This window comes from Anolis carolinensis, chromosome 3 (assembly GCF_035594765.1).
Source record: "Anolis carolinensis isolate JA03-04 chromosome 3, rAnoCar3.1.pri, whole genome shotgun sequence".
Taxonomy (NCBI): Eukaryota; Metazoa; Chordata; class Lepidosauria; order Squamata; family Dactyloidae; genus Anolis; species Anolis carolinensis.
The window spans coordinates 109920900-109937489 of NC_085843.1; the positions used below are offsets into that span (position 1 = coordinate 109920900).

General features: G+C 40.2%; 1 protein-coding gene across 5 annotated transcripts in view; it reads left to right on the forward strand.

Annotated features, from left to right (window-relative positions):
• herc2 (HECT and RLD domain containing E3 ubiquitin protein ligase 2) overlaps positions 1–16590 on the forward strand; it is a 143699-nt gene that overhangs the window by 67529 nt on the left and 59580 nt on the right. For all 5 annotated transcript variants that reach the window (XM_062975356.1, XM_062975352.1, XM_062975353.1 and 2 more), the window contains exons 45-53: positions 1576–1718; positions 1831–2098; positions 2651–2793; positions 2984–3082; positions 11401–11569; positions 11662–11787; positions 15505–15613; positions 15833–15972; positions 16273–16463. In XM_062975356.1, coding sequence (XP_062831426.1) covers positions 1576–1718; positions 1831–2098; positions 2651–2793; positions 2984–3082; positions 11401–11569; positions 11662–11787; positions 15505–15613; positions 15833–15972; positions 16273–16463 — 1388 coding nt within the window. The remainder of the gene's footprint in view (positions 1–1575; positions 1719–1830; positions 2099–2650; positions 2794–2983; positions 3083–11400; positions 11570–11661; positions 11788–15504; positions 15614–15832; positions 15973–16272; positions 16464–16590) is intronic.

Here is a 16590-nt window from a genome sequence, read left to right on the forward strand (position 1 = left end):
TTCGGGTTTATCCTTCTTACAGGCTGACCGTTGTCATCCACCCCGTTTGTAATAGATGTGCTCAGGGATTCTTTAATGTAGTGCTTGTGTACTGTACTTACCCACTGCACTGAAATGTATTTTTTGTTTAAATACTTCTCCCTCTGTTTTCAGAGACTGAGTTTATGCCTACCTCTGTATTTTCTTACAGACTATTGCTCACTTACAATGTTGTGATTATGTTCTGGATCCTAACATCAAGGATCGGTTTTTTTTTGCACTATATGCGATTGCATCGCTTCTTTGACCGTTGCACTTGCTTGTTTTGAACCTGTGCTCAATAAATGTGTTGTTTGGACACTAGACTGGTTATCGGGTTTGCTATCCCACCTACCTACACCTCAGCTTGCTAGTCTCCATTAGTGTGCATTCACAGAGTACACGAAGAAAAAGGACAGGTTGCTTACCTGTAACCGTGTTTCTTCGAGTGTACTCTGTGAATTCACACAATCCCGCCCTTCCTTCCCCACATGCAAACCTCTCCCTTTCTCGCTGCCTTTGCGGCGTAGGAACTGGAGAGCGGGCGCGGAGGGCGCCCTTTATACCCTCCGGGAAGAGGGGCGGGGTTACCGCCAAATTTCAAACTTTAGCTTGGAAGAGTATCCGTTGGAGTCTGCGCAGGCGCAGCCTTCTCCATTAGTGTGAATTCACAGAGTACACTCGAAGAAACACTGTTACAGGTAAGCAACCTGTCCTTATTGTTAGGTGGAGTATATATGCCTGATTAAAATGGGGGAGAAGAAAGGAGGGAAAGAAGGAAGATCAGCTTGTAGATTGATAGATAGGAAAGAGCTAAAACAGCTACCCTGTCTTCTTCAGTAAAAACAGCAGCACAGATATACTTGAACAAAATGGATGCTTGAGAAATAACAGTAAATACTTTTGAAATTATTTATTGCTCAATCATAATCCTGTCCTTTCTCTGAAGAATTCATGATTCAGCATTTACTTTCTTCTAGCCCTGTGAAATAAGGTAGGCCTGTGAGGCAGTGACAGGCCCTCAGCTCTGTGGTTCCAGGTTCTGTTCTAGCCATAAACCAGGATGGCCTGTTTCCTCGCTGCTGGGATATGTGATTATTTTCCCAGGCATAAAAAAGAACACCTTTGTCCCATTTTTGGGAATAGTTTCCAAATACAATACATGTTCATGATGCACAAATTATTGTCACTGTCGCCCATTTCAAATATGTGATTATGTTTTATTAAAATGTATGTGTATCAATACTCATGAGGACTTTGAGTTCTTACAGTTTTGCTTTGGTTAGCAATATTTGTCACTCAGAGAACTCTGGAAACAGGCGTTTAAGTGAAACACTCCCCCCAAAAATCAAAACTTTGTGAGCAGATAATAGATTGTGTAGAATTCGTGCATTTTAAGTGAAGAATTGTTGGGATCTGCTGCTGGAAAAGTATTTTAGTTACACTAACAATTATACTGTATGCAAATACTATATTTGCTTCTGGTGCTCTCCCTCCCACTGGTTCAGGCCAGGGAAGTTATATTTGTTATTTAAATCAATTTTTTGTTGATTTCAGACGATGGTGCAGTGGCATCACCTGATGTTGGAGACATGTCTCCTGAAGGACCCCAGCCTCCGATGATCCTCTTGCAACAACTGTTGACTGCAGCAACACAGCCTTCGCCAGTGAAGGCAATATTCGATAAGCAAGAACTTGAGGTAGATTTTCTTTTAAATATACTGCAAAACTTAAAATTGAACCAACAACAACCAAACAATGGTTTTGAATGTTCTTCAGTTTCCTAGAGGTTTGTATATGTTTTTTTTACAGGCAGCTGCATTGGCTGTGTGTCAGTATCTAGCTGTAGAGTCGGCACATCCATCAACTCCCGTCTTCGAAGACTGTAGTTCCAGCGAGGCCACAACACCCATTACAGTCCAACATATCAAACCTGCAAAAGTGAAAAAACGCAAAGTGTCCCCTATTCCACCACTTCCAATTGTAGTGCAGCTTATGGAAATGGGATTTCCTAGAAAGAATATAGAGTTTGCACTGAAGTCACTGTCAGGAACCTCTGGAAGTGCCTCTGGGTTACCAGGTATCAGAATGCGTTGGGACTGATTGTACTTGACAGTTACAGAGAGAAAGGGAAGGGAGAAACAAATGAGGCTAAATCCAAGGTCACTAAGGTTGTGGGCTGATTAGACAGAGCAAAAGAATAAGTTGTTAATTATTCCAATGCTGCATGCTTGAGATATTGGACCCCTTGGAAGTCAGAAAAATACCTACTACACTATACAGTATTGTGTCTTCGTTAGGTTCTTTACATGTTACATGGTTGTGATGAAGTGGTGTGGGAAGTTTTTCTTCTTCAGAAGATATTGGAAGACATTATCATGGCCTTTACTTCAACCACCAGCATGTCTTGGGGCAGTTGGATGGATTAGGATAAATGGATTAGAATAAAATGTGTGAAAGGTTGATTTAAAAAAAGAGAATGAAATGTTTTATTTTTGAAATTGCAGAGAATAATATTGGAAAAGCAAGAGTACACGAAGAAGTGGGCATGGAGAAACACAGAAAACAGGAACTTAATTTGTTGATGTGAATTATAACTATTGAAATGTACATTTATGCCGTCATATTCTAGGGGTGGAAGCCTTGGTTGGCTGGCTCTTGGATCATCCTGATGTTCAAATTACCGATCTCTCAGATGGTGATACAGTATCAGATGAATATTCAGATGAAGAAGTTACAGAGGATGTTGAGGAAGCAGAAGCTGCATATCCTGTGGTAAGTGCAGTAGATGGAGTTTTATAAATGGTTTTAGATCAACAGGGTAATTTCTTTAAGAGTGTTTGTCATAACTTTGGGATGAGGAAACTGATAGCACATTGTCTATAGTCATTTGAAGAACTTACAATGCAGCATATTTTACGTATATGACAGAGAGATTATATACATGTATTATTTTCTTTTGCAGTCCACAGGGGCCGTTGTAACAGAAAGCCAGACCTACAAGAAACGAGCTGATTTCCTAAGTAATGATGATTATGCTGTCTATGTTCGAGAGAACATTCAGGTAGGCTTCATTATGTAATTGGCATTTGATAGTGCTGTGTCCTGTTTGGAAAAACAGTACTGATGGTGTTGAAATACTGACAATGGATTTACATGGGAGAGTACATAAGTGGCAAATTACTTTAACTGCAGAAGTTGCATTATGTGACATCTCAAGTGTTTCAGAGTATTCTTTGTGTAATTAAAACCAAAAAAGGGGTTATTTGGTTATATCAGTAGAAAAAGGAAGAAAAAAGAAATTGTAGGGCCTCTGCGAGGAAAAGGTGGTTGAAATACTAATGGGATAGGAAAAAGGCAGAGCTACTCAACACCTTCGTTGCCTCAGTCTTCTCCCAAAAGGAAATTGGTGTTCAACCTGAGCAATACGAAGTGTATGAGGTAATAGGGGAAATACTGTTGTGGATTGCTCTTCTGATTCTGAGGGAGAAGGAGGACAGGTGGTTGAAGAGGCAGCAGCACTTGGGGATTTAGGGTTAACTGGTGAGGAAGAAGACGAGGGAGGAGTGATAACAGATATGGTGGAGATCCCTACATTTTCTGGAGCAACAAAGGGAGAAAGAGGGCCGAAGAAGGTCAGCTAGGCTAGCAGAGAAAACACTGAGCAATCAGATCTTGCCCTAGAATCAGCTGTGCTGGAAAGTTCAGGGCTATAAATTAGCAGCAAGGCTAGATCCCAGTGCTGGCTGCAACCATCTTATTTCCGAGAAAGAACCTCAACCCAGCATTGTGTATAGCGTGGAATCTCTGAACCCTCCTGTTATTGGCAATTTGTAAGCCTGTTTATCAAAGACTTTATTCGATGTTGGCTGCAGAGACTTTTGTTTTGAGTTTGCTTGAAGATTAACATCAAGATATTACTTTCTGTTTTCTAAATTTTAGCTGAAGTAAAGCTCTTTTTATTTGCTTTCACATGTGTCTAAGGCTGTTTCTGGTGCGGAACTGGACAAATACAACCCAAAATGAGTAAAGTAGCAGTCCAGGAATACCTAGATACTCTAAATCAGGGGTCCCCAAACTTTTTAAACAGGGGCCAGTTCATGGTCACTCAGACCGTTGGAGGGCCAGACTATAGTTTTTAAAAAAAAAAAAAAAACTATGAACAAATTCCAATGTACACTGCACATCTCTTATTTTGAAGTAAAAAAACAAAACGGGAACAAATACAGCCTCAATGTTAATAATAATCATAATAAAAATAATAAGGAGGGTTGGAAGAGTCCAACCCCCTTCTGCCTTTGTGCACCAAAAGCAGAAGCAAAGTGCCCCTGACAGATGAGCACCCGGCCTCAATGTTGTTGTTAATAATAATAATAATAATAATAAATCACACAGCCCTAAACACTTGGGAAGTGTTCGACTTGTGATTTTGTGATACGAAATCCAGCATATATATCTCATTTGCTGTGTTATACTGTGTCTTTGTGTCAATAATAATAATAATAATAATAATAATAATAATAATAATAATAATAATAATAATAATAAAGAAGTTTGGAAGAGACCCCCTTGGGCCATTTAGTCCAACCCCCTTTTGCCTTTGTGCACTAAAAGCACTAGCAAAGCACCCTTTAATAATTAATTATTAATTAAATAATAATTAAAATATCATTATAAACAAGCAAAGCTTTGGAAGGTGCGCACCAGGCAAGGAAGGAGGTGGGAAAGGCCTTTACCTCCTCCCTTGCGCTGCACGCACCTTCCTCGGCGGAGGAGAAAGGAGCTGTTGCAACCGGGGGCGGATAAATGGCTTCAATGGGTTGCATGTGGTCCCCGGGCTTTAGTTTGGGGACTCTTGCTCTAAACGAATTCAGGTATCCAGGGCCAGATCAACTACATCCAAAAGTATTGAAGCAACTAATCTTATCTCTTTTTTCAATAGAGTTACGAGCTTGGTAGATGCAGGGAATGCTGTGGATGTAGCATATCTTGATTTCAGTAAGGCCTTTGACAAGGTCCCCCATGACCACCTTGCAAGCAAACTAATCAAATGTGGGCTAGGCAATACTACTATTAGGTGGATCTGTAAATGGTTAAGCAACTGAACCCATAGGGTGCTCACCAATAGTTCCTCTTCATCCTGGAAAGAAGTGACTAGTGGAGTGCTGCAGGGTTCTGTCCTGGCCCCAGTACTGATCAACATCTTTATTAATGACTTGGATGAAGTTTTAGAGGTCGTGTTCTGGCCCAATGGTATCTTAAGTATTTGAAAGGTGAACTGACTGCGCAGGGAACAGATTGGAGACTATATAGTTGAATCAAACAAGAATTTATTAATTGACAAGAATTTTAGACTTTCTCTCCTGAGTCTCACTACAAAGTCTTTCTGGGGAGAAGTAAAGTCTTTGAGAGATACACACAGTTCTAGCAGAACTGAGACTCCTGAATCTTTATTTCTTCTTATTGTCTTTTTCTTGTATGGTGTTCAACTGTCTCTAAGATGGTCTCAAAGTTTAACTCCAAATGAACATGCTATTTGTAGACCTTTCAACCTTCCTCTCTCTTCACTTTCCAGTCACGAAAAGACTGACTCTCCCAAGAACCAGAAGTGCCTTGCCTGAGGCTCTGCCCCTGAGGAGATTCTTAAAGGGGCAGGGTGATGGATGCTTCAAAGGCAAAGAGGCTTTCTAGACTGACCTCCCAGAAACTGTACATAAAATATTAATCCCTCTAACTAAAAAGGGCTTAACTAGGGGTAAACAGTGAGAGTCTTCATGGGGTATGACAGGGCATGCTTATCAAGTTTGCAGATGATACCAAATTAGGAAGAGTAGCTAATACTTAAAGGACAGGATTAGAATTCAAAATGACCATAACAGATTAGAGGGACAAAACTAACAAAATGAATTTCAACAAGGCAAACGTAAGATACTACACTTAGGCAAAAAAATATGAAATGCCTGGCTCTTGCAGTCTTCATGGACACCAAGTTAAACATGAACCAACAGTGTGATGCAGCAGCTTAAAAAGCCAATGGGGTTTTGGACTGCATCAAAAGGAATATAGTGTCTAGATCAGGCATGGGCAAACTTCAGCTCTCCATGTGTTTTGGACTTCAACTCCCACAATTCCTAACAGTTTAAAAGTGATAAAATAAAGGAATCACAAACAGCTAAATAGTTTTGGACCAAAAGCGGGCAATAGCAATCGCATTGACCGTAGCTTTAAACAACAACAACTCTGTGCATGAGGCATGGTATTGTGGGCAAGCATACATATGAGGAGTTGTTTGTTCAGCTCCACAGTCACACAAGGTGGAGGATTCCTCCAGGTAGTGCCATCTTGCCAGGTTGTCTTTTGATCTGCCCACTCCGCTTCTCAGTCTATTTGGGGACTTCCAGGTTGCCCATTCTTGGTTTGCCCCTGGAGGCAGACCCTCATGGGGGCCCATCCAGTTGGGATTGCCTGGTTTAGCTGCCCAGAGGGACACCCTTGCTGCTGCTGGAGGAACATCAAGAGGAGTGGTGGTTCTCATGAAGCCCTTCCTTGATTTGAGTCTACTGGGAGGAGGCTGATAGTCATGCAGTAGGTGGCTTTCACAATGTTTGACCTTATTTCTCTCACAGTTAGCAGCAACTTCCCATCGCACATCAGGAGGGGCAATGCCAGCTAGCTTATAGAGTTTATCAACAGGTGTAGGTTTAAGGCAGGGGTCCCCAAACTTTTTAAACAGGGGGCCAGTTCATAGTCCCTTAGACCGTTGGAAGGCCGGACTATAGTTTTTTCTAAAAAACAGTGAAAAATTCCTATGCACACTGCATATATCTTATTTTTAGAAAAACAAAAACAAATACAGCCTCAATGTTAATAATAATCATAATAAAAATAACAAAGAAGGTTGGAAGAGACCCCTTGGGCCATTTAGTCCAACCCCCTTCTGCCTTTGTGCACCAAAAACACAAGTAAAGCACCCCTGACAGATGGCCACCCAGCTTCAATGTTGTAAATAAATAAATAAATAAATAAATAATAATAAGAAGAATAATACATCATACAGTCCTAAATTCTTGGGAAGTGTTCGACTTGTGATTTTATGATACGAAATCCAGCATACATATCTCGTTTGCTGTGTTATACTGTGTCTTTGTGTCAATAATAATAATAATAATAATAATAATAATAATAATAATAATAATAATAATAATAGTGGTTGGAAGAGAACCCTTGCGCCATTAGTCCAACCCCTTTGTGCACCAAAAGCATTAGCAAAGCACTCCTCAATAATTAATTATTAATTAAATAAAAATTAAAATACCATTATAAACAAGCAAAGCTTTGGAAGGTGCGTACCAGGAGAGGGAGGAGGCAGGAAAGGCGTGCACTTTTGCGTCCTCCCTCACGCCGCATGTGCCTTCCTCAGTAGAGGAGGAGGGAGCCACCACCGCGGGGGCCAGATAAATGGCTTCAATGGGCCGCATGTGGCCCCCGGGCCTTAGTTTGGGGACCCCTGGTTTAAGGCATCCTGTGATTATTCTACATGCTTCGTTCAGTGCTATGTCCACCTGCTTCGCATGGGCAGACTTGCGCCAGACAAGACAGGCGTACTCTGCAGTTGAGAAAGACAAGGCCAGGGCTCATGTTCTTATTACTTATGGGTCTGCACCCCGTGCACTGCCAGTCAGTTTCCACAGGATGTTATTGCGTGCAACTACTTTGTGCTTGGTGTTCATGCAGTGTTTCCCATATGCTAGTGTTCAATCTAAGGTGACACCAAGATATTTAGGATGGAAACAGTGTTTGAGCTCTTGGCCTTCCCAAGTAACTTTCAGTTTCCTGTTGGCTTCACGGTTACGTAGGTGGAAAGCACACACTTGTGTCTTGGCAGGGTTAGGCTTCAGGTGGTTCTCTTTGTAGGAGACGGAGAGATCTTTCAAGGCATTAGTGAGCTGGTTTTCAACTGTTTCAAAATCTTTTGCTTGTGTTGTAAGGCCAAGGTCATCAGCATATATAAAGCTCTTTGTAAGTGGTGGTTGTGGCTGATCGTTCGTGAAGATGTTAAGGTCGGTGCAAGAACGCTGCCTTGGGGTAAACCATTCTTTTGCCTCCTCCATCTACTTTTCCTGCCCTGAAACTCCACATAGAAGCTATGGTTTTCCAGGAGGGTCTGGACAGTTTTTGTAAAGTCAAAGTCCCGGGTGATATGGTAGACTTTTGCAGCATTTTTCTATGTTGCACCGTGTCATAGGCTGCCGTAAGGTCCACAAAAACTGTTCCCGTAATGCAGCCTTTCCCATAGCCTTCCTCGATATGCTCAGTCAGATGAAGAATTTGACCTATACAGTTTTTCCCTGGTCTGAAACCTGCTTGTTGTGCAATAAGCTTAGGTTCGATGACAGGTCCTAATCGATTTAATAGCGTCCTCTCATAGACTTTATATAGATGACACAAGAGGGAGATTGGTCGATAGTTCCTGGCATTGGAGGCATCTTTACCAGGTTTTAAAATGGCAATGATCTTAGTTTTCCTCCATGCTCCGGGAATCTGTTTGTGTACCAAGCATTGATTGTAGAATTTCAAAAGCCAGTTTTCAGCTTTGGGCCCCAAGTGTTTGATTTGCTCCATCATTAGGTCATCTAGGCCAGGTGCTTTACCAGTTTTACATCGCTTGATGGCTTCTCTGAGTTCTTTCAGGTTTAGAGGAGATGATAACTGGTGGGTTTCAATTTCTGGCACCCTGTGGATTTTCATCTTTACTCTGCTGCAGTTGGTTTTCCCATTCTGAATTAGCTGGTGAGCTCTCTAGTCTGGTGTTACGTTTGCATGTCCATGGTTGACCAGAGGGTCACTATCCAGGCATCTCAGCAATTGCCAGGCTTTTCGGCTACTCTTGGACATGTCAAGGTTCTCAAGCAGCTCTACCCAGCGGTCTTTCTTAGCATTAGCTATGACTGTAGATAATGTTTGGTCTGCTGCTATAGTCACATCACTGTATGGACTCTCTTGAAATAGTCTGAGATATTCCTGTAGCTGATGTAGCGATTTTTCATTTAGGCCTGGTAGGTAGTTTGTGCGACAGCCTCTAGGGATTGAGAGCCTCGAGGATCTTTTCACAGCTTCTACAAACAGGTCATAATTTTCTATACAAGGTTCTATATCAGAAATAGCTGCTTCCAAGGTCTCTGTAAACTTTGTCCAGTTCGCTTTATTGAAGTTATATCTTCTGCGGAATGGGACACTTTTTGGTCTTACAGCTGCATATACTACGCAGCATATTGGTCTGTGTTGAGTATTAGGTATCAGGTTTAATACCCTTTTAATGCATTGGTGGATTGTGCTTTCATTTACAAAAATCAGATCAGGGTTATAACCACGCTTCCATCGGCCGCTATTAAATGATGGCGGTAATTTACTATCATGAAGGAGGCTCATTCTGCTATTGTCGGCCCACGTTAGAACTGCTTTACCATTTCTATCATCTTCGTCATAGCCCCAGACACAGCTATGGCTATTGAAATCTCCCACAATAAAATGGGCTTCATGATTGTGACAATTGGTTGGGGGAGTAAAATAGAAATAAGCCCCAGGTGGTTTGTAGAGTGAAGATACACTGCAACTATCCAGTTCCACAGATAGGATTTCAGTGTTGTTCACTTCTGTGAGAGAGGTTGCAGATATTGCTATACCAGATCGTACAAAAATGGCACTACCATATTGTCTGTGAGGTCATTCCACTGCCAGTTGCATTCCGAGAATTTTTGGTCTTCTCATTGTGATGTCTCTGTGTGTTTCCTGTATACATAAAATGTCACACGAGATGTCCTCAGGCATTTTGGCTAATAGCTCTTCCTTAGCAAGTGACAAACTTTCTATATTAGTAGACATAATTGTTAGCAAAGGTCTAAAGACCTTTGGTGTGGAGAGATAAAACACATTTAAAATGTTTAAAAAATGTTTAAAAGCAATGCAGTGCTTTTGGGTTGGGAAGATTCGCCGTTTACAAGAAACGTTGCCCAGGGGACGTCCAACTGGATTTACTCAGTTTTCGAGGAGGCTCTTTCCATGTCCCCTATTCTACAATTTAGCAGTGTATTGTGTGAAGAAATATTTTGTTTCCTGCATCTCTCTATTTAGCATAATTGGATAAACCAAGATTCATGAAAAGCTCTTCCTGTTTATATTTTCCATAACTAATAATGAAACACATCACTAGCAAGTCCCTTGGTACTTATTTTTTTGTTGAGCTAACTTGCTTGAGATGAATTTTCTCATAAGAAGCTGTTTCATTGATCAATTGGACTTCTTATTTCAGCACCTTATCTGGTTCTACAACATCACTTTTGTATGTTAATTCCATAGTCTACGATCCAATGTGTCAGTGGATAGTGCTACTCCTTGAACCAAGTCTTTTGGGTTCTTGCCTACCTAATTTAGTAATAGTGTAAACCATGGGATATGGAATAGTTAGCCTTGGACCTGCTGGTTTCCTTCTTCCTTCTTCCAAAATTTGAAGGGTTCTGGGTTACCATAACTTATTGTGTCACTCTAGCTGGGAACTATGGTAAACCTTTGTAAGAGTTAAATTAAACAAGCCAACAACACTTAATGTACTTGAGTTGATTGAAATTAACCATAGTTAAAATTAACCACAGTTTGGCTAACTAAAAATAGAAACAAGTTTCTCTAAACTATGGTTTAGTGCAGTGTTGTTCAAAGTGATAGTTAATGATCAGGGTCTGGTTCAGAGACATTAGAACAGAAAAAGACTGCCTGTCTTCCTCATCAGGTAGCCTGTGCAGCACTGTTTTTGTGTAATTTGCAAATAAATGTCTTGTTTACTTCCCTAAATTGTTTTGGTTCTGGCATTCACTTCTGGTAAAACAGATTCTAATTTTACTTGTCTATGGAATGATCAGTTTTGTAACATGCAGTTCATCAATGTCACAATTCAATGTAATATTGACCATATATCTACGCTACATTTATATGCTAGCCTTTCCCCAGTGTACTGAAAGGCTTATGCATGGCTCTTTTCCTCTCAACAACCCTGTCAGGTAGGTCAGACGGAGAGAGGGTAACTACCTCAAGTTTACCCAGTTAATATCATTAAGGACTAGAACCTGGATCTCCCAAGTCCAAGAAAAATATTATAACCTCTATGCCATACTGGCATTTGATATTCAGGTGAATACTTAGATTTTTGCCCTTTTCAAAGTTAGGTAGCTATGCACACCATATGTCCAGATGGGTTTTGGCAAATGTGTTCTACAATTATGGCAAATTCTGATTTCAGGGATGTATGTCCTATTACAGGTAACTGTTAGTTTGTGGCTCAACTGCTATTGAAGCTTTAGGTAGTGATATTGATCTCGTTTTTGGTCTTAGGTGGGGATGATGGTTCGATGCTGTAGGACATATGAAGAAGTTTGTGAAGGCGATGTGGGAAAAGTTATTAAATTGGACCGAGATGGGCTGCATGATCTCAATGTGCAGTGTGACTGGCAACAAAAAGGTGGCACTTACTGGGTCAGATATATCCATGTTGAGCTTATTGGTAAGTTGAATATTTGTATTTCTTATTCAAACAGTATTTCTTGAGCCTTCAGAATTCATATACGTCAGTAACACTGCTTTCCATGTTTTTAGGATTCCCACCACAGAGCTCTCCCTCACACATAAAGATTGGTGATAAAGTACGTGTCAAAACCTCTGTGACCACACCAAAGTACAAATGGGGATCTGTTACCCATAGAAGTGTGGGAGTTGTGAAAGGTACTGAAGGTTTTTTTTTATAAAAAAAATATGTTGGTTTAATATTTTATGTGCTGTTACAGATTTTGTCACTGTAGAATAGTAATGTCACCTGCAAGGTAATACTGAACAATTGAGAAGGCTTGATCTTTTCTTCTGCATTTTTCCTAATATCTAGATGTATTAGAAGTATTATATTGGGTCCAAATATGAAAATAAATGCATGGTGAATAGTGAACATCGCACACATCAATAGTATGGTTCATTTACCTTTCTAAAGCTCTGTTTTTAACATTATCTGTTGCATCAAGACTAATATACATTTAAATAAGGCGAGAGTTGGTATCCATTTGAGGTTTGTGAGGAGAAGGCAGACCAGAAATCAGATACATTTAGTTGACTCTTTCCAGTACCCTAAGTTAACTTAAGCATTGAAGTAGAATAGCAGCTGTTTAGCACCTATGTCAGGGGCGGTTCAACCGTAAGGCAATTTTGGCAGTTGCTTAAGGCGCCTTCATCTCGGGGGTGCAGTTGAGGCGCCTCTTGAGGCGCCTCCAAGTGCCCTAAAGCCAAATGCCGACTTCCTGCGTCCCTCGCTCAACCTGTTCACAATTGATGTGTAAGAGCTGCATGATATATATAGTCCGCACTGAACACACAGAGTGCACTGTGCGGTCAGTGCAAATGGGGCCTGAGGCTGCAGGGCAACGTGGCGCTGCTCCCGGCTACAAAAAAGAAGAAAGGCTGACCTGCATCATGATGGCCAGGTGGAGCGAGTTCTTGGCAATATTGTCACTGCATTTCTTGCACGAAGCCTGGCTGTTCTTGGCGGTCAGTGCAAATGGGGCCTGAGGCAAATGGCGCTGCTCCCGACTGTAAAAAGGAAGATAGGCTGATCTGCACCATTATATATCTGTGGAATGTCCGGGGTGGGAGAAAGAGCTCTTATCTGTTTGAGGCTAGTGTGAATGTTACAATTGGCCAGCTTGATTAGCATGTAATGGCCTTGAAGATTCAAAACCTGGCTGCTTCCTCCCTGGGGGCATCCTTGGTTGGGAGGTGTTAGCTGGCCCTGATTGTTTCCTGTCTGGATTTCCCCTGTTTTCAGAGTTTTGTTCTTTATTTACTGTCCTGATTTTAGAGTTTTTTTTAATACCGGGGGCCAGATTCCCTTTTGGTGGCCTTTTAATTATCTGCCTTGATATTCTGGGTTATATGGCTGTGTGGAAGGACCCTCAATGCTCTTCCACACCGCTATATTGTCGCAGCTAGCAAATTGGGTTCCAAACTCTCAACCCCTTCTGCCAAACTGTCCTTTGGTAAATAAAGATTTATATAAACAAAACATACAAAACACAGTCCTTTGCTTTCATCAGCAACAAAACAAAGCTTTCTTATCTTCAAGCTTTAACCTTTCTGGTTTCTGGACTCTCAGTCTTCAAACCTCTCTTCGGTTCTCCTTCAGTAGCTTTTCAGCAGCAATACCATCTTTGCCACCATCACAGCATCTTCATATAATGCAAACACATAACACTCCACCACAACAACGCCACTACAACACTAACATAAGACTTACTCAATCTCTATTAATAGCCCTCAATCTAAAGCAGGTGTCTTGATTGCTGATCAAACATAGATGGGACATGATTCTTGCAAACACTTATTCATTTTCACATAAGAAATGACCCAAATAATATAAAAACTCTGACATATATAACCCAGAATATCAAAGCAGAATAACCCACAATATCTACTTTGAACTGGGTTATCTAAGTCCACACTGCCCTATATCCCAGTTCAATGTTTGGTGCTAAATTTGCAAATATAGTAATTCCTACATAACATTGAACTGCTTTTTCTGTTGATTTGTTGTAAAACATGATGTTTTGATGCTTAATTTGTAAAATCATAATGTAATTTGATGTTTAATTGGCTTTTCTTTAATCCCTCCTTATTATCCAACATTTTCGCTTATCCAACACTTATTTTTCAGTGATTGGTTGGGGGGGGGGGGGCAAAATTCTGTTCGCTTACACTTGAAAATTACCTAGGGCTGGTCCTGACTGGAGTATAGTCTCTTTGTTTGGTTCAGAAGGGCAAGCATTGTCTCACCGAATTCTGTGTTTTGCTGGAATCATGAGGTGCATTCCCTTCCTCATTCCTTGAAATCATTCCAGTCAACCAAGGTAGCCACATATTGGGGTTTTGGCTCAGAGCTGGTCTGTGACTTTTCATAGGCACAGCTTGCTTGTCCTTTGTCTTTAGAGAGAGACCACAGGTTCAGGTTGGGTTGTAAGTTAATGGAGATGTTACCATCTTGAATAGAAAACTAAATTTGAAGAAGAGGCAGCATTTTTGCCATTTTTCCCCTCTGTCACATTTTGTATTCTTCTCACTTTCCGCTTAATATTTTGGAAAGGCTTTTTGGAATATAGAGGGAGAAGCAGTGAAAGGATAGAAGGGCTTCTTCTGTGACAGTTGTTCCACTCACAAAGTTTATGGTCCATGTCATTGTTTTAGTTAATCCTTGGAGCAGACTTGGCTGTTCAGAGAGAAAAAAGAATAGGGAGGTTTATAGTTTTATTACGTGGTCTCTATGGTCCACAATCAGAAATCAAAATGGAGAAGTAAATGTCACATGATTATTTTGGCAGGCATGTGGTGTGATCCTCTGTCTGATCTTGCAGTGCAGATTGTGGAAGGAAAGGGAGGGGAGACTCTTTAGTTGAATGTCTCATGTACCCATGATTAGTTATCACACCTATATGTCTTCAAAGTAATACAGTTACAAGATGTGGCAAAAATACATGCTGTATATTCATCCATGAAAGAAAATACACAAAATACATCAGCCTAGTTTTTGAACCCTCATTTTTCTTGTTGTGTGCTTCAAGTTGTGACTCTTATCATGAACCTATCATGGGATTTTCTTGGCAAGATTTGTTCAGCATAGGGTTGCCTTTGCCCTCCTCTGAGGCTGAGAGAGCCTGACAAGGGCAAGGTCCCCCATCAGTTTCCACAGCTGAGCAGGGGATTCAGATTCTGCCTTCACCTAGAGTCCAAGCCACTATACACACACATACATACATATATCACATTACCCTTCCTTTTTTGAATCCTACTGACACAGATGGTAAAAAAATTACAGGGGAATAAAAAGAATGTTGTTTGGGTGACATTTTGCATATTTGTTTGAAATTTGCCTGAAGAAATGTTGACACTTTCCAGGGTCTTGGCATAAAGAGAATGGTCTCTAAGTCAGTTTTGAAGCCAATGGCTTTGAAAGCTAACATGATGTATTTTATACTTTTTTCATTGGCTAATCAAAGGTATATTTTGGATTTTGTTGTATTTTGTTCTTTGGCTACCAAGGAAACCTCTGCATTTTTAAAAAAGATGTAACACATATATATGTTTGCTCTTATTTCATTGTTAAAGACAAAGTGATTGCATTCTTTTTATTTTTTAGTTAGATAGTTTTCATGCTTAAAATATTTGGCGCAGGTTAGAGAAATGAATACTGAAACATCTCTACTACAGACAGATGGTTTCTTGTGCAAACAGAAAAGTTATTTAAATCAATGATGAAGGATATGCTAAAAATTACCCAAAGTTCCAGCAATTTCATAAATACTAGCAATCAATATAATATATATCAAGTTACAGATCTCTCTGTTGTCTTTCTCTTTTTGCGTGTCTAAGAGGCACCTCTAACTTTCCTGCCTTCTCTTGTTACAGCTTTTAGTGCCAATGGTAAGGATGTCATTGTTGACTTTCCTCAGCAGTCTCACTGGACTGGACTGTTGTCAGAAATGGAACTAGTTCCCAGCATTCATCCAGGGGTTACGTAAGTTGTTCTTTAATCCTTTGATCATTTTTTCTTGTGCTCTTTTGAAATCTGTATCTTTTACTTCTGTAACTGAAATTTCCTAAGAGATGGCATTAGCTGAAAAGCATGAAAATGGAAATTTTGATAATGAGCTGTGTAGAAACAGAAGCTGTTCATATTAAATGTTTTAAACTGAATCATTAACTAAGAGAGGGATATGGGTGTTGTTCTCATCAGGTGTGATGGCTGTCAGATGTTTCCCATTAATGGACCTCGGTTTAAATGCAGAAACTGTGATGACTTTGATTTCTGTGAAACTTGCTTTAAAACCCGGAAGCACAACACACGGCACACATTTGGCAGAATAAATGAACCAGGTATATATATATATATATATTTATTATAATTGAATGTGATTTCAACTCTGGGAAATTTCTTTTCTAAAGATTAATTTTGGAAACTCCATTTTCACAACTTTACCAGATTTTGCATTATCTCTGACAAGCTTTTCAAATGTGCAAAATTCCATGTAATGCACAAAACAGTAGGATGACTTGTGTACGCAGAATTTGCAATCCAACAAGCAGTCTAGTCTAGTGCATTGGCCTTTAAATATACCGAATACTAAAGAAAATATCATTGTCTTCAGGACTGTAACTCTTAACTTTTAAAAATAGGTCAGTCTCCAGTATTTTGCGGCCGTTCCGGAAAACAGTTAAAGAGACGTCACAGTAGCCAGCGAGGAATGCTCCTGGATGATTGGTCGAGAATTGTTAAAAATCTAAATGTATCATCCTCTGTAAATCAGGCATCACGTCTGATTGATGGAGGTGAACAGTGTTGGCAGTCCTCTGGCTCCCAAGGAAAGGCAAGTTTTTTTTTTAAAAAAAGGTTGCAACATTTATTTATTATTATTTATTATTTATAAAAATATTTATATCCCACCCTTCTCACCCTTATTTACTTCTATATGCAATTATCAATATTCATTTATC